Consider the following 25,420-nt stretch of genomic DNA (forward strand, 5'->3'; position numbering starts at 1 on the left):
AGACTGTGTTTTTCAGAAAACAGCTAAAAATATTGGACAATAACATAATAGTTCATATGATTACACATCTCCCAGGTCATTTGTTTTGCAATTTGTTATCTTCCTGATCTTTACATCAGTCACAGGGCCAACCACATGTTGGCACATGTACCACCTGCACATGCACAGACATTCATGTGACTGAGGTACAAATGGGGATGATTCATTTCTTATGTATGCAAAAAAAGAGGTACTGGACAATATTTCCTGTAAAAGCAGTTTGCCAGTCAGTGCCTCTTTTGCCGATGTCGCCATGTATTTTTGTTTGACAGATTAAGATATCTGATTTTGAAGAAAACGCTATTTTTGGGTAAAGGACAAAAACGGTTCACAGTATCCAATTTAAAAGCTGGTAAAACGAGGCTCTCCGGTTTATGTCCAAGTTAAAGGACTCAAAAGGACGTTCTTTTCCTAAATGTGTTCATAAACAATTCTCAATCCATGCAGTTTTCAAAGTTAAAATGTATGCTTCTCATTAACTACTTAGAAGGGCAAATAACTGCATCTGCTTTGGACAACATATTTATACTTGTTGGTTGTTACACGGTCGGGGACTAGACTAGTCGGTTTCCCCCTCTTTAAACGGTTAGCTCTGTCAGCGCTGATGCCGTTGTTTTCACTGTTTGCGCTGTTAGCTTCCAGCAGCTGCTGCGGTTGCGTGTCTATAGTTGTTGAGAGGCATTCGAAATACTCCCAATCTTATATTTAACACCTTTATCTTGAGAACCATGCGCATCCATGTTCCACCTATGGCGCTCATTTTTAGGCTAATTAACATTCGGGGATGGCGTTTAACATTTCAGGGAAAAATATGACAACTTCTTTGAGAGAAACTCTGTTTATTGAGTAAAGACAGCTTAGTTTATCCATGACTGTCAGAAGGGGGAAGCAGCCAGCCTGACTCGGCTCTATTGGTTCTATTACAAACGTGTAATAACGTGTCGTGACCAGCAGAGACGTGGGCAGGTGGAATCTGTTCGTCCCTTTTTTTTTTTACATGATGGAGGTGTTTCTAGATCTGATGCTCCCTACACTGCTGGCTGAGCCCTTCCTGCTGATGAGCCTGTGTCTGTAAAGAGCCGAGAGCAGGTGTTTGCGAAACTTTTCGCCGATGAAGGCGTACAGCACCGGATTCACTGCGCAGTGCATGAAGGCCAACACTTGGGTCACTGCCAGCATCACTTCCACCATGTAGCGGGTTTCACACGTCTCCATCACAATTGTTTTGCTGCGAGTCAGCGTGTCAATCAGTACGGCGATGTTATAAGGCAACCAGCACACGACGAAGGCAAACACCACCGCCAGGATGACGCGGATGGCCTTGTGCTTTTGGGAATTACGCGTGTGAATCAGCGCTACCACAATCCAGCCGTAGCAGACTGTCATCACCAACAGGGGCACAAAAAAGCCAATTGAATGACGCATAACGAGCATGATAACGCGCCAGCGGTCGCTGCTGTCGTCGGTTATGTTTTCATAGCAAATGGTCCGGCCGAGGTCTTCATCATGCATGCTCTCCTTCAGAATGGCCACTGGTAAGGACAGCACTGCGGCCACCAGCCACACCACGCCGCACGTCACTTTAACCAACAGGCGGTGGAAGGGCCGCAGGCGTGTAGCCCTCACGATGACGAAGTGGCGGTCCACGCTGATGCATGCCAGCAGGAAGACCCCGCCGTACACCGACGCCTCCTGGAAGCCGGACAGGAGCTTGCACAGGAAGTTGCCGAAGATCCAACCGGACTGAGCATTGATGGCCCAGAACGGGAGGGTGACGCAGAAGAGAAGGTCCGCCATCGCCAGGTGCATCAGGTAGATATCGGTGGTACCTCGACCTTTCTCCATGGAGTAAATCACATAGACGACCACGCCGTTGCCCAGAATGCTGAGGACGAACACGCCGATGTAGGTGACCATCAGGCCCAAGCTATTAAATCCAGGCACCTCCAAACTGCAAGGGGCCGACAGGTCCTCGTCATACGTGAATGTAGAATTGTCAATGGCGTGGAAGAAAGCATCCGGGTCGAATTCCTCTGTTTTCATTGGCTAAATAAAAACAAAGTCATACAGCTTACATGCAGCAGGTGAAGAAGCACCAGTGGACAGCCACAGCGGCAATGGAGAATAGAATAAAACTGTTAAAACTGCACAGACCTCAAAAGCTAAAATCGCAGTTACTACCAATAAAGTTACCCTCCTAACCAACCATTATTACTATTATAATAATTACTAGGGGTGGGAATCTCTTGGCACCTCACAATTCGATTCGATTCCGATTCAGAGGTCAACGATTCGATTCTAAACCGATTATCGATTCTAAACCGATAAAACGATTATCGATGCATCACGATTTTCTAAATTCTATCAAATCTGAGTTTGCTTCTCAGAGGTTGCTAATCACTTCCTACTTTATTTGACAATTAAAGAAAATCAACAGATGAATTACCTTCTCTAATTTTTCATAAGAGAAAAAAAAATCTTTGTCACAAATATGATTTTCTATCAACAATGCAAGAACCAAGCTTGCATTTCAACACAATATGGAAGTAGCCGATGTAAAAAAAATCTTAAACAGATTCATTTTTCTTTTAAATGAAGAAAAGGCTGCTCTTAGTCTCAGACCGGTCCGTATTTGTAAAAAAACGGAAAAAAGTCCGCGAATCTGTGAATATCTTGCCAACTTTCAATACGGATCGACTTTTTGGAAAATCGAAATAATGAGGTAAGATGTGCGCAGGTTCCTCCATAGTTCGGAAAAGTTGGCAAGATATTCAGATTCAGACTGACGGACCGGTCTGCGAACGGACGCATTGCTCTTAATGTGCCGGTAATGATGGTAAATGATGGTTATGGCTGGTTGTCATCTACGGTCCACTACGATTACCGAAGGGGGGCGTTTGTTTTTTGACAACGTTTTATCTCATAATTTCCCCTTTTTATCCCCTTACATTAGTGCGGAAATGGGCTTCTGTAGTTGTGTGAATGCATCACTCCAGCCAATCCAAAGACGGGGTTTGTAACCAATCAGGTGTAGAGACCATGGTGACTGGCTCCGCCCCCTTACTTAAAACAGCGAGCGCGTAGAAAACACCTTCGAGCGCGAGTAAATATCTCGCGCGAGACGAACTTTTTAAAAAAAAATTTATTCCGATTATTAACTTTTCTGAATCGAGACCAAATCGTTATAGAGAGAATCGAGAGAAATCGAAAAATCAATTTTTTTCCCCACCCCTAATAATTATCGTCATTATTTTTAATAGTAGGGCGGCACGGTGGCGTGGTGGTTAGCACTGTCGCCTCACAGCAAGAAGGTCCTGGGTTCGATTCCGCCCAGTGGCCTTTCTGTGTGGAGTCTGCATGTTCTCCCCGTGTCTGCGTGGGTTCTCTCCGGGTTCTCCGGCTTCCTCCCACAGTCCAAAGACATGCTCTGGGGATCAGGTTAATTGGGGACTTTAAATTGCCCGTAGTTGTGTGAATGTGAGTGTGAATGGTTGTGTGTCTCTGTGTTGCCCTGCGATTGGCTGGCGACCAATCCAGGGTGTACCCTGTCTATCGCCCGAAGTTGGCTGGGATGGACTCCAGCCCCCCCGCGACCCTGTGTGCAGGATAAGCGGTCTGACAATGGATGGATGGATGGATGGATTTTTAATAGTCAAAGTCAAAGATGAGCTAACAAGCTTCAGGCAGGCTCCCCACCATGATTGGCCAGGCATTAGATGGTATTATCTTGTCTAAATCTCAGGGAGAAACACAAATGGCGCTGTGCACTGTGCACATGTGTCAGATGCTCAATGAATTTAAAACCCTTTTTCACATTAAAATTAGATTAGTATAATAATTTTAGACAACACAATTACACATCTATCATATTTGTGTATGTTTACTTTACAATTATACTTGAAGGGAAAGAAACCTGTTGAAATATCTCTGCTCGGCTGTATGTGTCTTTATCGCAAAGTTCAATAACTGTTTGGAACTAGCGTGATATTTCAACACACTAACTACTACTTGAGAACAACACAAATTGAGAAAGAACCCTTGTTTACCTGCTTTTCCTGGTTTTCCTGATTGGTTAAAACCGCACACCGCAAAACAGTAAGGATCAAAAGTTGTAGCTTCATTCTTGCGGTTTTGTTGCACACGAGTTAACAAGAATAAAGCTGTTGGACGAGGAGCGATATCCACTCTGCAGATGTTGTAGAAGTCCCTGCTTCTGTGTGTGCTGCTGGTGGTATCGTTGAAGATTACGTAGGAAAATTACGCTTTAAGGGAAGTAGGTGAACCATAGATGTTATCTGTCCAACGTTTCTTGTGAAACATTCATGCATGATATTACAGTTAGTGGGGCCAGGATGTTTATGAGTTACAGAAGAAAGCAAAGACTGCAAACAATATAATTTCACGGTAATAAGTCCTCAAAAAGTGTGGATTTTAACATTCAACAACATTGGATACAATAGGCATATTTTATTTGAATTATTATTTATTATAATTACTTAGATTCAATTCCTTGTAGTCAAAAGAAGATCTCAGATATTCACAGTGATAATAATAATAATGATTATAATATAATACACAGGTTCTTTATACGCTCCATAGTCAACGGCACTTTACCTGGGGAGAAAACAAAGAGTAAAATCAATACCAATAAAAAAACATCGACATTGACATCATACATCTAGAATTGAACTTTTACAGCATGTATGCAATATTTCTCAAAACCAACTCTTGTAACATGCACAATAATTTAAAGGATATCTCTGCAAGTAGCCTGCAGAAATTCTAAATGTTTTGAAGCCATCTAAGACCTCAACCAGACCTTCCAGAGCGCCTCTGAATTAAAAAGAATTTAACTCAGAGGCACGATAGATATTCATATTGCATTGGCTCGGGCTTGCCTAATCTATGGACATGGTATGTTTCTATTCGTATATATTCTAACCGTATTATTATGATTTGTTTTAATCCTGCTGTTTTTGACATAACATGTCCAGTGGAGGGCAGCAGCAGCTCTGATATGTGTTCACTGTACACATCTGGGACATACTGGAATACAACAAAACAAAAATAAAATAGTAGTTTTAAATGTTCTGATGGTAAAGTTTGTTAATCTTTAGAATAGATATACAGAGTTACTCGGAAAACAACCAACTACTTTTTAGTCAATATTTGAATCAGTTAATGATTGTGATTTTTTTCGTGAAAACGAACAAAATCTAGTTGTGATCATTCGAGTCTCGTTTATCGATGAAATTCTGACTGCGTGTCTCAGAGGAGTCTGCGTTCGGCCGGCCCCCCGTAGAAATAAGATTCCTGAGAAGGCTCCAGCTGGAGAGCAGGAATGTCGGCAGGGTCGGCAAGTTCCTCCCTCCACAGATGTTAAACTGAGTTTGGCTGACGTCCCCACCACCGCGCTCACTCACTGGTGAGTCCTGGTGACCCGTCAGCCCTCCAGCAGCACTCGGCGCTAACTAAAAGGAAACACTTCCTAATATAGCCCGGCCGCGTCTATCAAAAGTGTTTTTCAGTCTGTGGGACCACGGGACGGGCTCTCATCAGCCCGTTGTAGCCTGGAGGAGCAGGCAGGGGTCAAATGTCATTCTTTTTGTCACACGGCCATTTCATGTGCTCTAATTAACCAACACAAAAAGGCTTTTGAAAGTTGGAAAATGCGATAGCCAAGAAATTTAAAAAGAGTGAGTCGTGAGTCACGATTTAGGACGACGTCGACAGAATGACTAAATGGTGACACAGTATTTCTGCGGGTCTACAGTAAGAACGGAATCTGCGAGTCCTGAACACCTCCTTCCTTCTTCTCAGTTCCTGTGTCCAGGCCTTCCTCGTCACAATAACTCTATTCAGTCCGGAAGACTTTTCTTTTGCGTGCTTGGGGCTTTAGTTTAATTCTCGTACATCCTGCCATTTCTCCACTTCCTGCTTAATACAGATGCCCACAACAACTCAAAATGTCCACGAGGAGCCTGAGAGCCAAAGACTTTCTGTGAAGACTTGGTTGTCCCATATCATCTGTTATGATAACCTATTTATCTGTACGTCTTTCACTTGTCTCAACTGATTGAAGTCCCAGTTGAGAGTCAACAGAGCACACGTTACCGTGATAATCAGCTGACATTCCAATTCAATAGCAGATAAAGCAGTTGTTTCAAAATGGTGGTCGGGACCCAAATGTAATGAATATGTCAAGTTTGAAGCTGGAGAAATAAGTGCATGATAATAAAGATGTTGCTATTTTTCTTTGCAAGTTTGATCAGACGTGATAGTGCTGCATCACAACAATATATACATTTTCATATTGTGACTCATTCTCATTTTGTCCATGCGGCTGCTTCAGATTCCAAAGTTGAGCAGGAACATGTTTGAGAAGAAGAGGGGCAGCTCTTACAAAATCCAATATTTTATCCATTCCTGTCATTTTAGCACTGCAATACAGTTACATTCCAAAAGAAAATCCAGCAGCTTAGTTGTGAGCTGTCAGTTGGAAACGGGACCACCCGGCGCAGCCGCCGGCTCTGTTTGCTCGTTTTTATGTGGTCAGTGATCGGGGATTAGATTGTGAACACAGCACTGAGACGTCCTGTATTGCAAAGGGTGTTGAGTTGCATGAGAAAACAATAGCCGGTTTACACACTCAGTAAAGCTCCCTATTTGAGTGACACGTTGAGCCTGGGCCACAATTGTGATGTTTGGGAATTCAGTATTGCGACTAAACCTCATGTCTTTTGTCATTAGTTACGCATTTTCATATCTGTTATTTAAGTGCAGCAAAAGAGTGAGCAAAAGTCCTAAAAAATATATTTTATAGTAGTGACATCTTGTTAGACAGCACATTTTTCAGGACACTTCCATGCAGGGACAAATCCATTTTTTGGATCCTTTAAAAACTCTGACCCTGCACTTTCACGTCCCTGCTGTAGGAAAGAGTAAGTCCCATCCCTCTCTCTCCTCTTTTTATTGAATATTAAGCTGTGATAGAGTGCCTTTGCAGTGCGGTGGAAGTGGGTTTTGTTTTTCACGATACCTTCTGTACCAAGGACAGTCAACTGCCCGCTGACTTGAACCAACTTGAGAATTTATTTTATCTTAAATTTAAAGGCAGATTTTGAGAGCAGGTTGCACATGACTCATATTTTCACTTTTTTTGGAATTAAATTACTTAACTTAGTTTTTAATATATGTTAGGATGGTTCTGCTCCAGAATTGATTTCGCCAAAAAAAAATAATTCACTAATGAGGGTCAGCCGATACTTGAGATGAACAAAGAAGAACAAAGGTTAATTCTCCGCTTTTAAGGCTAAGTTCAACTTTTGAGGACATATGTAGCCATATTTTGACTCACTGCAGTAAAAGGCAAACTCACAGTGAGTCAGCATTTGGCTTTCAGTTAACTGTGCTTATTCCGTTGGAGATGCCCGTGTCTTTCCAGATAAGTGTTTTTTTTTTAATCTAACCTCAACAATATCTATTTTGTGTAGACAGAGTAGGACAGGGGGTTGTTTCCAATTGTCCCATTTTCACCCGTCTGGGCAAGCTGTTTAACATTCTTGTTCTGTGACTGTTGAGAGAACGGCTGGTTCACAATACTTTTTTGTTCCTTCTTCTGTCCGATCTGTGGTACACTCAAAGCGTGTATTCGGGATCTAGTTTCTTAGGATGACATCAGATGGTCTTATTTTAGAACCAAAAACTTTCCCTCCTCATAAGGAACCAGAGGCTTTGGGTTGAACTTCTAGGTTCATATCACACTCACAGCAACCAAAACCGCAGTATATATTTTCCAAAACCAAATCTTAAACAAGGTCAACCACTGTTCCATTTGGGATATTTTAAAGCATTCAAGTCAGTCTTACAATAACAGGACGCTCCTCGAAAATGAGCAGAAGATCAGAGAGGAGCCATGGAGTTGTTATGCCAACCCACACACTGGTGGTCCGTGTGTTTAAATGGCTGACAAAAGGTTTCAGCTAACTGGGGTTCTCAGACAAAACAACCCTTTTGCCAAGAATTATACTCAATATTTCTTGCCTGCGTTTCTCCTAAAAGCACACTTTGAAACTCCCCCCCAGTTCAGGTCGCCCTACGTCTTTCAAATATAAATAAAGAGTTGTCACTGGTCACATGGGACTTGCTTCATGGTTCAGCAGTTGTTTGAAGGTATACCAGAAGTATCAGGTGACAGAAAGACAGCAGTCCCTCCCACGGGCCTAAAGACAGACTATCATCAACAACAAGCAGGTTGGGAGGAGGGTCCGTGTTCAACAAATCTTTTGTCTAAAACCTATTCTGGAGGACGAGGTTGGGTTTACAGATGCAAATTGGACCACAATCAAGGTATCGCACCTGCCTGAAGATTATCATGTGTGGAAGGCGCCGAAAACTGAGGGATCATCAACCCGAATGCTCATGAGAAATGTTCTGTGTGCCTGTGGACAAGTTAATTATTCCAATGTACCATTGTGACTTTGACATTGACCCAAAGGTGTGCCAGTAGAACAAACAGCAAGTAAATCCCAGAAGGCATCAGTCCAATGTGCCAGAGGGCAAAGCGAAAGAAAAGGCCCAAAGACAACCTTCATAAAAAAACTAATATTGACCTTCCATAACAAGAATGAGCCAGGCATAATAAATGCGCAGGACTTACAGTGACACGCTATTCACACGGAGACAACGGTATAATGGGAGGGACAAGGCACATCATCTACAACATGTACCATTCTATTGTAATAGACTCTCAGGGAATATTCAATATTTGGTGACCCAACGACAGCATTGTTACGCATGACTTTGTATAGAATACCGGTTTAACAAGAGGCTGAGGGAGAGACATGTGTCCTCAGCTTATTGTCACCTCTTCATTGTTACGGTTGTTGCAGCACATAACAGCGGCATCTTTGTCCAGCCACAATAGCTTTACTTGCAAATTGAGTACTATGCTGCAAAACAAGAAGCTTAACCCTGCCTTTGCCTCTCTGACACATGCTCACATATGCTCGTGCACGTGAACACACGAGCCGCTCACCTCGGACACAAACGGCCCTCTTGTTTTCCCGACAGCCTCTGGCTTTTCTTGATTTCCTGTCTCCAGTCTTTAGCAGCGTTATGGGGTCAGTTAAGTGCTTCAGGCAACAGCGCTCCACTATAGACGGCAATGCCTGAACGTAACCTAACCGTTAGCGTTGGTTAAATGTTCCAGTGGTCCCAGTTTAATAAAGATGGTTGGTTGTTTGCTGGGCGTCCAGCCTCCTTGTATTTTTGTAGTGCGAGGAGTCATCGCGCTAATCATTAATGTGTAGCTCTGATTTCAGGAGACGTTGCGGTTTTGTCCTCTTAAAATGTTTAACTGGCACAGGTGTTATTTTTATTTTTGATAATGGTATTAATTACAGAGGCCCTGTGTCCTTTTACCCATTTAGCTGGTTATTGGTTTTGGACAGTGGCTCTCAAACGTTTTTTCGATAATAAAGAAAAATATTTATATTTTTAACCTCTGAGCAGTCAACGTTGGGATGTTAGGAATAACCCATGTCTATTATTTAAAATACATTTTTGTTCTTTTAATCTCTTGTAACTTGTGCAGCATACACGGCACACATAGTTGTCCCAGTAATTTAGCTATAAGAGCTGCTAATAGAGCTCTGCTCTTTCTCGGGGAAGTTAAATTTGTCATGAAGACCATATAAAATGGCGGATGGTCTTTGTGGGTCTCGGCAGGAAGAGAATAATTACACTTTAAAACCTACAGCTATTTTGTGGCTTTACTGAAAACAAGTGGAAAGTCTGGAATTTGTTTGGAGGAGGACACCTCTGCCTATAAATCTGTCTCTATGTTATGTGAACAAACACCCCCACCTCATTTCCTCTATCAGGGAGACAGATAAACAGAAGGAATTATTCATCTCCACCTACAGATTTACTGTGTTAGTCTCTTGGCGACACACGGTTTGCTCATGGTGCTCAGACAGTCTAAACGTTTTGTCATCTTTTATGTTTTAGTTCCAAAACCACCAGACCCTCCCTTGTGTGGTGGCCAAAGATGACGCTACATTTAAGAATTGTTGATGTGGTCAGTTCAGCCTAAAATGCGCCACACAGCCAACAACGTTCACTCTCCTTTTCATTGATTTAATTACAATGATCATCTTCATTCAACACCTGTTCTTTTATAATGTATGATGAGATATTGAAGCTTTTTTACACCACATCATATTGTTCTATAGAAATATATTCCATAGAAAGGCTATAAAACCCCAGTGTCACCACTGTTAACAATGTTTGTGCTGGTCAAGCTGTTAGCAACCGTAGCTGGGTACCAAAACACTGACTCATGGTACAGTTTTCGGAGTTTGGAGAATATTTAACATGAATCACAGATTAGAATCGTTCCAGGAAATTCCACTGCAATTTTAGTCACTCATATTCATTCTTTCAGAATTGTAAAACCAGTATGGCTGTCTCCCAATCAAGTAAAATGCCTCCTACGCCCTCAAATAAATAGTTTGAAGGGCTAAATCAAACATAATTTTAAAGTTCTGGAGATACCAACGGACAAGTTGTTTTTTCTTCAAAATTAACTGGTTTATCTATCTTTATCTTTAACTGAATTCTCCGTTTCCGCTGATCTTTGGCTGGATTTTTGGCTATAGGCACCAAACTGTTTCCGTCGATTTCCAACGGAAACTTTAATCTTCATCCAAGGATTATATCAGTGTCACAGAATTATCTACTATTCGTAGTCTATAAAGTTTTTTTTGATCTTTCAATATCTCCCGAGCTAAAGAATAAACTTCATTGCTTGTATTTCTGTGTGGTTCTGCATTGAGAATTGAGAAGAAGTTCCAAGAAGAATGATTACCTCAGAAGGTGTTAAATGCTACTCACTTACGTACATTCCAGTCTCCTTAAATGTGAGGTTGCCTTCAGGATCCTTATCTCAAGGGGATGAGGATTTGGGATTTTAACAACAATGTGACAACGGGGAGTTTCCCGACCTCTTACTTTACTTTTGTGAAATGTAGCGTGCCATATATTATTCAAATTTGAGGAGTGGCGATAGTGGAAGCTTTTGTTATGCTGCTGAGTGGATTAGCTAGTGGATTCAAATGTAAAGCAAACAGACACAGTTACTGCTCCTATGCTTGAAAGAAAGAGTCATTTCAGACATAAGGGGCATGTAATATGCATCCAACACTAAAAACTGACTTGGCGTAACGAGAATCTGTGAGACACGAAAAAAAAATCTTATTTCATGACATCACCGCTCAGATATGAGAGGGCAGGGCCTGATTGGAGAAACACATGTGCCAGCAAAGAACCATGTCCGAGCTGTGTGAGGGCCACCACACGCATGTTTTGAAACCCCTCGTCTTTCCACTAGTTACTTGGACATTTGAAAACTACACAAACTAAAGCCAAAGTGGCCATTGGTGTGATTTGACTGGTGGATAAAAATATGTCCAGGCAGACCCTGGCATAAATAAATAGAAATACATCATTCCACCCTGAAGTGATGTTGAAGATCGACCTTCGCGCTGTATTCCCTCCAAACACACAAATCACGCCTTCCCCTGCGCTCTGAGTCACTTTGACGGAGTACCTCTTTCCCTGACACCCAGTGGACGAGGAGCCGCATTCCCTGAATCAATGGGATCTTAGCAGTTTTACTCTGCACATAATTCCTCTCTGTCCAACCTCACTCCAAGGCTCGGCAATATGGCTGCCAAGTCATCCACGCACTTATGGCAGTTTGGCACAGTCATGCTGACATCATCTGAGTAGTGTGTAGGGGGCAGCGGGAGGAGGGCTGGTTAATAGTATGAATTAAAGGCAATAACTTTTTATGATCTGTCAATTTGTTTGATGCTTGGACCTTGGACAATCTAATAAGATGGCCTTTCTGAAAGAGATCAAACAAAGTTTATTATTTTGACAAGACATGTTGGGTGTCGTTGGTACTGGACAGATTGGGAGTGTTGGAAGTTGGAAAACCTTCAAACCAGATGCGGGCAGCTGGAATGTTGAGTTGCGCAAGTAGGAGAAAGGGTAAGTATCTACACGCACACTAAGATAGCTGGTGAGGGAGTAAAGACTCCCACAGTTTGCCATGGTTTGTCTAAATCATAATTTCACACAGTAGATAATAATTGATTACGCAATGATTTAAACACTTCTGGGCAACCGTTTTTTCTGACACAGTCTTGAACTGCACACTGGTGTTGCTTTTGAAGTTGCCGATATAAAGCTGAAGACCAACATGCAACATCAAGTGTTTGACTGCTACTTAATTCAAACCATGCTTCAACTTCTTTTCCAAAATTCAAGTAAAACACTTTACTGAGAGGACTTGCGTGCGTAGAGTGCAAATGCAAGGACGAGCGTGCTGTCCTAGACACGTGTTACGAGCAGCGGGGCACAGAGGCCATCCTCCACAACCACATTTCATGTCTCTTGAAGTGGTTCTTTTGATTTTCTCTCTTTGACGGACCGCTTTGGCTTTGCACCCTCAAGCACATTAGCTCCGGGGCAACAAAGATTGCTTCTTTGTAACCACTGGGAATATAAGTAAATACATTGTTTTGATGTTAAACTTTGAGTCCAGGGAGAAGCTGGACCTAAAGGGTCGGGTTAAGATAGCGGCCCTTCACCCTTCAGCTTCCTGAGTAACATTTAAAGTGCGCATTAAGCGGACAAAGCTTTATGGCTGACTTGACTTCAAAAGTCAAGTCATTTACTTCCTACTGCAGCAGGGTGGGGGGTTGGAGAGCAAACCCATTGGCTTTGGCGGCTATGCTAACCATCTCCTAACCATCTCCTCGCTAAGCTGATAGCCCTCATAGCGCTGGCTGAGACAGAGTTGTTCGTGATGCAAGGGCAGCGTTGGCGTTTAAGCTTATCACGAGGCAACACTCGATGGCAGTTTACAACATCCTGAGACAGGGGCTAAAATCAACATGGTTGCAATTTTGTTTTGTTATGTTGCATGAGGAAAACTGTGGAAATACGACGTTCTCGTTACAAAGTAATCCACTGAGATGATCTGCAGACGATTGGGCTCTTTAGCCGAACGACGCCGCGCGGCTTCATTCAAGGGAATCAGCTGCGTTGTTGAATGCAGATTCAAGTTGGAAGACAAAAAAAAACATGGCCGTGTTCCATGTTAAATAACATTGCAAAATGTAGATGGAGCTGACATGCATGACAAGTTTGGGGAATATCTTCCACAACTATCCCCCAAATGCAGATAGTGAACGCCGTCTGAGGAAACATCAATGGTTTATCCCCTTGCTCATATCATTCACTTCTTCTGATGTTTTTCTGGAAGCTCAGTTAAAAATGTGCACTACAAGTAAACGGGACACATTTAGACTAGAAACCTAAAACTGCTCCCAGCGAATGTGCGTGTGGAACTCAAATTAAGATTAAATCAATGGCTTTAATCAAGCTACCGCTCCTTCGAAATGCCAGCAGACGAGTTCTCGCTCAAATGCTTTCCATTAGATCCGAGCTTCTGTTTTCCTGTAAACCACAGAACAAAGCTCGCCCCTTGAATTAACACACAAGTGACTTAAACCTAAGCCACCTGTTTAATCAAGGAGAAGCTGTTGTTCCAGGACAGATAATCATCTCTGGGTCCCGCCATCACTAACCCAGCCCCCGATTCTCTCACCGCTACCATCTGTTACGGGGGTCGGGCCGTCTGTTTCCATGGAAACGCCGTACCCCTCCTCCCCACATAAGCACTGAGGCTTCTTTTGTGTGTCCCGCGCACATGCACTACGTACACAGAGGGGTGCTGACTACGGGATTCATAACGGGATTGTAAGGTACTGCTCTTCCACTATCGGTCACAGTGTCCGATAGAATCATAGATTAGAGAATTTTGGGAATTACAGCACAGGAAAGACTCGGGAGAACTGTAGACATTGGTCCCCCTCCCCCATGAAAACGAGGTGGAGGTTGGAAATTGGCCACCCACCCCCTTTTACCCAATGCGTAGTCCCCCTGTCCCCCTCCACGGGGCAGGAAGAGCAGGCAGTAAATGAGACGAGAGGAGCAGTAAACCAGATAGACCTTCAAAAAGTTGGGAAAGATTTTAACCACTAACTGAAACGTGTTGAAAGCCTATTCATCTTGTTTTAATAAAAACAATATAATACCTATAAATTACATTCTAAATTACGATAGTATACAACACACTTCTGCATTATGAAGTGAACAAACGTCATACTTTCTGCTGCGATCATGTGCAAAACACTGACTTCCCAAATGGGGGCTTTTTTTCCAGCCTAAAACCGCATTTGCCACCGCAGCAATTATATATATATATATATATATATATATATATATATATATATAAAGAGAGAGAGAGAGAGAGAGGGGTCTGTGGGCGTGATATACAGCACCTCAGAAGACGGAGCGCTGAACACTTGGGCCTTGTTGACGATGTCCATAACTCGCCCAATGCTTTTGGATTCATAATATTGAGGGTTTAAGTTAAACCAAGTCATTCTGATCTGAGGCGGAACCTTTTAGGGCGCTATGTGGGATACACAGACTCTTAAAAAAGCACACAGATGGAAAGCATTAGTCTCCTTTGGCAGGGACCTCAACTTCCCCGTTGTACTGAGAATTAAGATGTAACAACGCGCGCTGGGTTTACTGCTCAACTTATATATTTACACAATGAAACATTGTAAGAAGCCTGACAGGTGCGAGTAGATTCGTGACCCAAGTTCAGATAATTCAAGAAGAATAAAAAACAGCATCAAGAAGTGGACAAATGAACAATAAACGGTTTCACAACTGCGAGCGGCAAGAAAAAGGAATTCCTCTCTGGCCCGCAAAGAAGACACAGCTGGTCTTTTTTGTTTTTTTGTTGAGAAGTCATCTTGGATGTTTGCCAGCACAAAATTGTCCTAATGCCATCTAATGAAATGAGTTGCGTGCTCTTGCACTTTGCGTTGCTGTGTTGGCAGGGCGGCTGCCTCCAGAATGCGGAAGAATAAGAAGTTAAAAGATTAAAAGCCGGAGCTTCCAGCAGGCATTTCTGCCAATGCAAAGATGCTAAAGTAGCCCTTCGCTGGCCCTCGGTGTGCCTGTGCGGGTCATCTACTCTGAGAAGATGGTGTAAATGCGGAGGGAAAGGAACCCCTCCTCGGTGTGTGTGTGTGTGTGTGTGTGTGTGTCTCCTGCATCAGCAAGATGAGGAAACACAATGTGATCTTGTTCCCCTCCCAATGTCCTTGCCCTCTAAAGCATTTCAGTTTATTCAATTGGCAAATGAGCTGACGTCAACAGTCTTAGGAGGGACATTATTGCTTTCCTCAAACTTGCACAAGCATTCAAGCACAACAACAGATGTACGCTGACTCCTCCATCAAAAGTGTGCGTGTGTGCGCGTGTGCGTGCGTCTAAGCAGGAAAGCAAACACAAAAAGGGAGTGATTCACGGTGGGTCAGGTTGTGAAGCCAGCCGGGCCACTCAGAAAGACATTTCAAATTGTAGGAAATATTGCGACATCATGTCAACAGGCCTGTTGCCGCAGAGGGGAGGGCGTCAGTGAGCAGCGGTTGTATAAATAACAGCCGTGACAGAATTTCCTTTTGTGGTACAAGGGACGAAAGAAGGTTTTTGAATAAAAGCAGTCAAAAACAATCAAGCAGAGGTTAGACCACACACGCCAATGTCAATAAATCCCAAAGTGCTATTTTTGAGGCTCACACAGTTCCGCAACATTTGCACAACAGTAGGAGTTGGATTATTTAAATGTCCTCTATTGGGTAATCACAGGCCACTGGAACACGTCGAGTAGGTCGTATGTCAGCATTTACGCAATCGTCAGTTTTCCTTACAAAACGTCGACAAGGAGCTCTTTCCAAAAGCCTCTAAAGTAGTGTTGAAATTTTCTTTGACAGCTTGGATGAGATACGGAGAAAAGCAAACGCGTTTCCGAACAGCGAGGTCTACGGCGGCTTTACATCGAATGTCACATCCAACCGCGCCGGTGCGTGTTGGTCATTGAGAGTGACCTCACGCACCGCTGCCGTCCACAAGCTAACCCTGCCCTGAAAATGACACCGTGTGGCGTGGCCCGCCCCGTGAATCCACGCAGCCTGCCTCAAAATACAGGAAATTAAAATGACTCCACGCTCAAGGCGCTATGACGCCGCATTTCCAGTAAGAACAGCCTTTTCCTGCATAAACACACACTCGACAACATGCTGAAGTTGATCCTCACATCTGGATTCTCAGGTCAACATCAAATGCATTAATAGACAAAACGTAAAGCAAACAATGGGTGTAAGCATCAAAGCCGTGGCTAATTTAAGACGGCGGTCTGATGGACCCACGAGGCCGGGCCGGGTCGTCTCCAGATGGTCGGTCCCTGTCATCGGGACTGTGGTTCACCGCGGCACCCCGCATTACATCCCATGAATAAAGGCATGCTTGTGGTTCACAATAGAGCTCCGCTGCTCCCTGATAAGGGGGGAAGGGCCCCGCATTCCTCCACTGACTCCCTGTATACAGCAGATATTAAAAACAACATCTCGCTGCTGGCGGGGGGCTCGCACTGGCCGCTGCTGCTCATCTGTTTTGCCTGCTCTTCCCCCCCCACAGTCTTCATCACTTCAGCCGGTAAGCGACGGTGAGTGGCGTTTCAGGAGATCGGGGCGGGACAACGCGATCCTTCAGTGCATTGAGCGACTACCTCAGGACACTGATGCCGACTGGATGCCTGCAGTAGTTCATCTGGGGAACTGCACATAATTCAGTTGAGTGGGGAAAGTGCGGTGTGAGCAGACTTGACACTGAACTTCTCAAAGAACTCTGACCTGTGATTGAATGTGAGGCTAACAGCATACTGCAGACGGCAGGCCCGCGTAGGGCTGAGTTAAGAAACCGGAGCGTTCCCAGTGTGATTCACGACACTGCTGGTCGGGACCCCTTCCAAGTCCTTGTGAGGGACATAAATCCTGACTTAACGTAGCATCAAAGCTCTTTGGCCCCCTAATAATGAGCATTGCTAATTGCAGGCGGTAGTTTCAAAGAGGTGGTACGGGTGGGGGGTCCGAGGAAGTGCACGGGCCCTCCGCCAAAGTAAGTGCGACATGGAGGAAGGGGCCTCCAGGTAGCAACTACTTCTGAACATCTGCATCAACAGGAAGAGGGGCCACCTGGCAGCTCATCGGTTGGCGGCACGTTGTTCCACATGCCAAAGGCTGGGTGCCGATAAAACAACTTGGCAGCACTCGTTGTATCTTAACGCGCATTTGTCATCTTATAACTTGAAACCCCTTTAAAAAGGGACTTTTATGACACTTTGGTCAGAGCAATAAGCACATTCACTTGTATTCCCAATACTAAATGTGTGGCTTTATTTGATGTTTTTTGTTGTTGTTTTATTCATGTTTTTCGTGCATGAGGTTGTTCTCGGTCTCCGAGTCCAGGGTTTAGTTCGAGCAGAGAAGACGAAGCGAGGATCACATGAGGAATGCTGGTGGTCGGTGGTTCTCTGCGCAGACGAGGGGGTGGGGTGCCGCCTGAAACTGGGAGGAGGAACGACGCGGGGCGGGGGACGGGGGGGGGGAGGAGGTTGGGATTATTCTTTGTCTCCTCACCCCGCAGCACTGCACGCAACTGGAGAAGGACTCGGGCTCCTCGCGGGAAGGAACGGAACAACAGAAAAAAAAACCCTGGATGCCCTGATATCAAAGCGGGAGGTTTTGGTTTTGATTAAGAGAAAGCGGAGGAGAAGATATTTAAAAAGGCGAGAACTTCGAGCGGCCGCCGCGTTGACGCCGGGGACCCGAAATCACGACTGAAGGTAAGATAACGCGCACAAACGCACGCAGCGCTTTAGCTTTGGCTAACAAAAGGTGCTCCGGCCGAACTTACGTCTTTGACTTTGGCGCCGGAGGAAAAGACGACGTCCCTTTTTAAGCGTTTTTATTAAGTCGACAGCACGAATATCGTTTCCCCCCCCAAATAAGCCGTATTCACCCACCCAACGCATTGTTTCAGCACTCGCGTGAATGCAACTCGTGCGCGCGGGCTGCGTGGACCCGCCCGGACCCCCTCACCGGGGGACACTTCTGAGCAAGTTACGCTATACTTGCGCAGCATCGTGCTTGCTGCTATGCAGAGAACGGGGGCGATAATTCGTATTTATACACCGGGTTATGCCGACGGGGTTTGGTGATGGAGCAACGCGCGCGAATCTCTCCAACGACCCCCCCCCACCCCACCTACCCCACCACCCCCCGTCTCCACAGTCAGACATTGTGGAGAATAGGGGCATTTTCGGCTTAAAGCGCTGCGTGTCGGTGCCTGCGCGTCGCGACGCATCCACCGATTCAAGGCGGCGCGCGCGCGCGTGTCTAGTCGCGCGGGGACGTTGTCCCGTTAGCCACGCGGACCCCCCCCCCCCCTCCCCCACGTGAAGCCCGTGGCCAATTTGAGTTTTTATATATATACATTTGATCATTTTGAGTGACTTAAATAATCCGAATATGATATAAGAGCGTGACGTAGGCCTCCCGCGTCATTTCTGACTCAACACCGGTGAGCCGCTATGGATTCATTTTCTTAACCAGTCGTGTCCCATTCAGGTCCTTTCCTTCTTCCCTGCCTCGCTAAGCCCCGGGAGGTAATGGGGCTAATAGAGGGGGGGGGAGGGTCTCTACAACTAGTCTCACAGATGTGAGGGCCCCAAAACGCAGAGCTACTCGGCGTCCACAGGGGCCACGCAGGGACTAGAGACGTGTTCAATGGAACATCACGTTTTTTAGGTTTGTAATGCATTGTGTGTTGTAGCTCATTGTGTTGGAGGGATGTTTAAGTCATTGCAAACGTATTGGCCTGAAAGTGTCTTACGTATAAGGCTCCTCGTCAAAGTATGGCAGTGATTTAACGGTTTATACCAATATTGCCATTGTCCTTAAAGACCGTTCTTCCATGAATGTTTGAAGGTAATACAGGCTGCTACCAGGAGCAAGGAGATGAAGGAGCAGCACAAACACACCAGGCCCGAGAGCCTTAATCTAAACGGGATAAGATCATGGAAACCGCGACAAATGCAGCACGTTAAGAGCTTTTACAGCTTCCGAGTGCGATCGTTTCCTTCACACATTTTAGAGCAAACCCGACACACACTGCGGTTCTCCTCGTGCATGGATGCCGGCTCTGAGAGGGGCTCGGGCGCCTCGCGCCCGTTAACCTAGATTACCCGCAGCCAAGTGTGCCGTTGACCTTGTCTGCCGCCTGTTGCCGTGGGACCGAGGAGCGGCCTTGTTGGCCTCCTAGGCCGTCTTGGTGTTTGGAAAACCGCACGCCTCCACTGAATGGAGGCTTTTGTTAGTTGAAGTCTTGATGTGGAAACCCGACCCTGTACAGTCCTCATACCTCCAGGTGAAGCTGCGGGGCGCAGTGTGGCGCGCTGGCAGCGCTGCAGAAAGCCACAAATGAAGCATGAGGACAACGGCGGTCTTTGTTGTAAGCACTAAGTAGGACAAGTCCTTTAAAAGCAGGGAGTAAACAACGATGCACGAGATGTTTTGTCCCTTTCACTTCCTGTTAGCGTTGCCGGGGAGGATAGTCGGACATCATACCCCCACTTCTCACATCACATTACTCCAAATCGCCACGGACTCAATGATCAATCCCCAGAGTGTGACGATCATAGAGGGAGTTCACCTGAAGCTTGTGCTTTTATCAGAGATCTTTATTTTTCTAGGGATGGTGTCCTCCCTGACTAACGCCAGACCTCGTGTCACATTGTCTGTGGAGCACGTGGTCTTAATTTGTACTCCTTTTCGATTGTAGAATAAAACAGAAGTGTACATCTATGTTGGATTAGCGCAGGTCCTTGGATTCCCACCAGGATCTAATCATTTGGTTATGGATGGAGGTGAAAAGGGGTTCTTGAACCTGCAGAATTCTTATTGGTTAATTGCGATCCACTTGCACCTTTTTGTTTCTCGATCATTAACAGTCGTTGATCAAACCGGTCTTATTCATTAATACAGTCCAAAGAATGTTTCAGATTTAGTTTGACAATTGGCATTATTGCAGTGTGTCCGTCCCCGTCCCCCCAGGAGCCTTTTTAGGTCCAATATGTTACCGCTAGTGGCAAATACAAACTACTACTGTCAATAACCCTGGAGTCGTGTTGCGTGCCAGCGGCAGCCAAGAAGCGCGCTTCGCCTTTGGCCGCTTGATATCGGCGTCATCTCGTGGTGATCTGAGCGTGGGCCGCTGAAGAGTTTCACCGGAGCGTCAATGCAGATTCCAAGATTTGTGCTTTTCGTACTTCAATCATCTGTTCCGTTGAGGAGCAGCAGGCAAGAACGTGGTGAACGGGCCTTAGGGCGGGTAGTTGGGTGTTGTGTGGCAACGTGCGCCGCCCTGCAGATGAAATGCTGTAATCTACCTCGTCGCAAACAGTCCGTTGTTGACGTGCCTGGCAGTTTACGGCCGTGGTTACTCAGCCGAAGTTGTTTATGAGGTTGGTCGCAGATGGTGTGAAACCAAACCACAGTAACTCATTGCCTCTTTCTTGTTTGGATTTTTTACTATCGGCTCATTACGCCGTTCTCTTGCCATGACGAGACACTTAACTTAGTTGAATTCCAGTGCCTTGGTCTCTGAACACCAGAGCTCTGAAGATTTGTTTATTCCACCACCACTCCCGTGTGATAGCGCCCCAAGCACCATGCCTACTGGTCCAGGGTACTCTGGTCTGGGAACAGGGATGTTTGCCTGAGCATGCCCCTTTCTGCAGTGATGTTGGCTTGGGGGCATCTCCGCTTTGTGGCAGTGAAACAGCAGCTCCCCCTTGTGGCTGTTTGCTGTCAGACAATTCATCAAATGACTGTGTTCACCCATTTGAATGCTTCTCCACATCTGTCTCCAGTGACAACTTGTCAATTGCAATTTTCTAACCATCATAAAGTATAAGCATAACGCTACCCTAAGCAACATCATTTCCCCTAAGGACACACACACAATGCGAGCCAGGTCCCGTTTCTCAGGTAAGCACGGTTGAATAATTCAGGGGGCTGGACGAGATCCAAAATGACCAAAAATTTGTCATCGGCAATCATGTGATCAAATAGGATTCTATAATTGACCCCGCCCATAACATGATCAGTTTTACTGTGTGTGCCGTCCTCCATGCCACTTGTGGGTGTACTGATTTGTTCTCATGCCAAATATATTTTGTTTTCAGTAGCTTTCACACGCTCTCCTTTCCCCCACCTACAGTAAAGTTTTATCATCGTTTAATTCCTCCCCTTCCAGGTCTGAGAGCTTCCCTGCCAGAGGCAAAATGAGCTGGAGCTTCCTCACGCGTCTGCTGGACGAGATCTCCAACCACTCCACCTTCGTGGGCAAAATCTGGCTCACCCTCCTCATCGTCTTCCGCATCGTGCTGACGGCCGTCGGGGGCGAGTCCATCTACTACGATGAGCAGAGCAAGTTCGCGTGCAACACGCAGCAGCCCGGCTGCGAGAACGTGTGCTACGACGCGTTTGCGCCGCTGTCGCACATCCGCTTCTGGGTGTTCCAGGTGATCATGATCACCATCCCCACCATCATGTACCTCGGCTTCGCCATGCACAAGATCGCCCGCATGGACGACAGCGACTACCGGCCCCGCAAGCGGATGCCGATAGTGAGCCGCGGCGCCAACCGCGACTACGAGGAGGCGGAGGACAACGGCGAGGAGGACCCCATGATCCTGGAGGAGATTGAGCCGGAGAAGAAGGAGAAGGAGGCGCCGGAGAAGAAGCCGAGCAACAAGCACGACGGACGGCGGCGCATCAAGCGCGACGGCCTGATGAAGGTCTACGTGTTCCAGCTGCTGTCGCGCGCCATCTTCGAGGCCTCGTTCCTCTTTGGGCAGTACATCCTCTACGGGCTGGCGGTGGAGCCGTCGTACGTGTGCACGCGCTCGCCCTGCCCGCACACGGTGGACTGCTTCGTGTCGCGCCCCACAGAGAAGACCATCTTCCTGCGCATCATGTACGGCGTGAGCGCCCTGTGTCTGCTCTTCACCCTGCTGGAGATCCTGCACCTCGGCATCAGCGGCATCCGGGACTGCTGTTGCAGGCCGCGGACGCCGACCACCCGGCGCACGGCCCCGCCCAGCCAGCGGTCCTCCATCAGCCGGCAGCCGTCGGCGCCGCCGGGCTACCACACGGCGCTGAAGAAGTACCCGTCGGGGAAGATGGCCTTCCGGGACAACCTGGTGGACTCGGGGCGCGAGTCGCTGGGGGACGAGGCTTCGTCGCGGGAGCTGGAGAGGCTGCGCAGGCACCTGAAGCTGGCCCAGCAGCATCTGGACCTGGCCTACCAGAACGGGGAGAGCAGCCCGTCGCGCAGCAGCAGCCCCGAGTCCAACGGCACCGCGGTGGAGCAGAACCGACTCAACTTTGCCCAGGAGAAGCAGAGTGCTACCTGCGAGAAAGGTGAGGCTTCTTGATCTCTTTGCACAAGTCATTTGCATTCAGTCCTTTTTGTAGATCCGTCCTCAACGCGCCCTCTCTGCACACAGGCCTCCGCGCATAGGCTCCCAGGAGCCCAGCTGACACTGTGGACTTGAATTCACACCAGGGATCAACGAGATGGACAAAAGGGAATCAAAGCGCGCGTGTGTGTGTGTGTGTGTGTGTGTGTGTGTGTGTGTGTGTGTGTGTGTGTGTGTGTGAGAGAGAGCCGTTGCGTATGCTTGAGGTGGATGAAGTCAGCCCAAGCCTTCCAGTGTTACGACCATCCGCGGTCGAGCATCGAGTCGAGAGAGGAGGAGAGCGGTCGTCTCGAACCCAGCAATACTTGAGACGCCTGTCTGAAGTGCTTCTAAACTACCGGCGTGCAGCATCGGCGGTTTCCGGTTAAAGTGTTCTTCTCCCTCAGGGCAGCTATTTGTTGTACTTATTCCTATGAGACTTTTGAGCTACTTGTCTTTTTGTCGTTTTTTTTTTTCTTCTTTTCCCCTCTTTAAAGAGTTTGTCGTCAGTTGGAGGTCCACAGTGAATGGAGCTCAAGTTTGCCTTAGACCTAAACTGGAACCATTGCTTTATGGCAATTTGTGCACAGAACATTGTGTTTTGACTGTAGTCGTGTACTTTAGTGAGGGGAGTGAAATGCAAAATAACGGTCAATGGACACGATGCCACTCACGAAAGAAAGGTACCCGAGTGAGTGTCGCGCTGAGGAAGACTTTCTTTCTTTCTTTCTTTTTTTTCCCATATATATACAAATCTTTTTATACTTTCAATTGTTTTGACAATGTTGGTACGGCACCGGTCAACATTCCCTAAGCCTGGTGCTTTGATGGTAACTGGAACACACTTGTGGGGAGTGGGAGGGGCGGGGGGCTCTGGCCAAAGGAACAAAACCTGGGTAATGCTTGAAAAACATGTAAATCTTGATATCGTCTTTGATATCGTTTTTTGTTAAAACGTTTATTTGATGCTGTTCTTTATTTTTGTACTGGTGAGTATTGTGGTACGAGAGGCGCTGGTCACTGTGGCAGACATGATCTGAAACCATGAAAACATTTCAGTGTGAATTCAATGCCTTCAACACGCTCCAAGAAGATGCCATGCTTTTATATTCTGAATCATATCCACAGTGCCAATTAGTGCCCACTCAGATATTCTCATCTCATGTGATTTTTGGACGATGCTTTTTGTACTTTTTATACTTTTTGTATCAATAGTACTCTGTGGTTATTTTTTCAAATAAATCTTTTCAACATAACAGTTGTGTTTTTATTATATTATATGTTTAAAATACATGAACTGTCCAGTTGAAATTCCACCAAGGTAAAAGGAACAAAATGGGAATGTGCGCAGGTGATTTTAAGAACTCTTGACGACAAACATGATTTACAGATGACTTAAATGCAGAATTTCAGTTTAAGCCTGTACAAAAATAACAAGTCCGTCAATAAACCACATGTTCATTACGAGTCATTTAGCTGACGCTTTCATCCAAAGTGACTTGGAATAAGTGCATTTCATCTATAAGGATACAAACCCGGAAAAGAAAAAGTACAATTTCATTAACAGGCATGAAGATCCCTCGCCGTTATGAAACCGAAATAGGTGACCTACGTGAATCGTGTAGATTGGATGAGTTTTTTGCGGGGGGGTATTCATATTCAGTGAACTGCGAACAGGGTGAGTGATGGTTTCAATCATTGTAATATTTTCGGGTCTATCTAAGTTACCCAGGAGCTTTGTTGACATAGACTTAGCTAACGTTAGCTACAGCCTGATGAGTTGAGTCATTTAACGCAGCAGGAGAGAACGCGGCGTTGGCCAGCTAGCTGAAGCTCCGGTGGGAGATGATTAGCTAACGCTGGCGTTCTTGAGGAGGTAGATTTTGAGGTGAGGGGAAAAGTGGTTCACCGTTCTATCAATTAGCAGACCTGCCAACCTGATACGCATTCTGACTTACAGAGTACGCTGGTACGATTTGTCACTCTAAACTTTACAACTTGCTATACATAAGAGCTCATGAATGAGCAGGAATGTGGATTGATTAAAAACATCCGTTCTATAGTCCAGATGACTCGGTGTACCTGTTGGTGAAAAGGCTTTAGCAGCGTTTTGGCCAGTGTCCATTTTATGACACCTGCAACCACACAATGAAATTACAATAGCTCCACTTTAGAGGGTCGAGAGCAAATGAATACAACACCAAAGTCGAGGCTTTGGCTTTGTGTGGTTTTCTTCTCATCCAGTCTGAGGCGCCCTGAGATCTCCAAACAAATGTACTCAAAATGACTAGGAGACCCAAAGACAATTACAAAAGTAGTCAATGCGTTCCTTTCGAACGTCTTTCTCCACAGGCTGAACAGGCCTTAAAGAGGTTGAAAAATTTAAGGGCACCGTCAATAAGAGTAAAAATCAAAGCCATATTTGATTTATTATTTTCCATTAAATTATTTTGTCTTGTCATTTTACTCTACCGCCTCACAGCTGTTCACTGTGAATGAAGGACGTAAGTATGAACTTCACAAGAACATACATTGAATTTTTAAATAATAATAGATAAGGTCCAAAACCTAAAAGGCTGTTGATCCATACGTTGTGTAAACCGTAACTTTAAGTAAATACAGATACCTGCACGTTTCTCTTAGAAAAAAAACTGTCTTTTACTTATTAAAGGATAAAAATATTGTTTTTAAAATGTCATACTTTATTTTAATCTTACTCCATCGCAAAGAAATGTAATTTAAAATAACACAAACTCAACGGCATCTCTAATGGTATTGTATTGGTTTCATGCAAATTCCTGTAGACTCAAAACAAGACGCATCTGATGACTGCAAACAATTCATTTATTGAACAATAATGCA

At 45.4% G+C, this 25,420-nt stretch overlaps 2 protein-coding genes across 3 annotated transcripts; one reads left to right on the forward strand and one right to left on the reverse strand.

Moving 5' to 3' along the window:
- Positions 1-864: 864 nt before the first annotated feature.
- On the reverse strand, positions 865-4,296 carry cxcr2 (chemokine (C-X-C motif) receptor 2). The gene is made up of 2 exons (XM_040200660.2): positions 4,086-4,296; positions 865-2,085 (listed from the first exon to the last, which is right to left on the reverse strand). The coding sequence occupies exons 1-2, from the start codon at positions 4,158-4,160 to the stop codon at positions 1,033-1,035; spliced, it is 1,128 nt and encodes a 375-aa protein (XP_040056594.2). The 5' UTR covers positions 4,161-4,296; the 3' UTR covers positions 865-1,032.
- A 13,279-nt stretch (positions 4,297-17,575) lies between these two features.
- On the forward strand, positions 17,576-23,814 carry gjc4b (gap junction protein gamma 4b). 2 transcript variants are annotated; one of them, XR_013452944.1, is made up of 4 exons: positions 17,602-17,878; positions 21,352-22,520; positions 22,607-22,702; positions 22,739-23,814. XR_013452944.1 is itself a non-coding variant. In XM_040201949.2 (3 exons), the coding sequence occupies exons 2-3, from the start codon at positions 21,380-21,382 to the stop codon at positions 22,618-22,620; spliced, it is 1,155 nt and encodes a 384-aa protein (XP_040057883.2). In that variant the 5' UTR covers positions 17,576-17,878; positions 21,352-21,379; the 3' UTR covers positions 22,621-23,814. The 2 variants fall into 2 exon arrangements, 1 of the variants encoding a protein (XP_040057883.2); XM_040201949.2 differs by having other exon boundaries at positions 17,576-17,878; positions 22,607-23,814.
- Positions 23,815-25,420: the final 1,606 nt, after the last annotated feature.

The sequence above is a fragment of the Gasterosteus aculeatus genome, chromosome 16 (assembly GCF_964276395.1).
Source record: "Gasterosteus aculeatus chromosome 16, fGasAcu3.hap1.1, whole genome shotgun sequence".
In the NCBI taxonomy this organism is placed as follows: Eukaryota; Metazoa; Chordata; class Actinopteri; order Perciformes; family Gasterosteidae; genus Gasterosteus; species Gasterosteus aculeatus.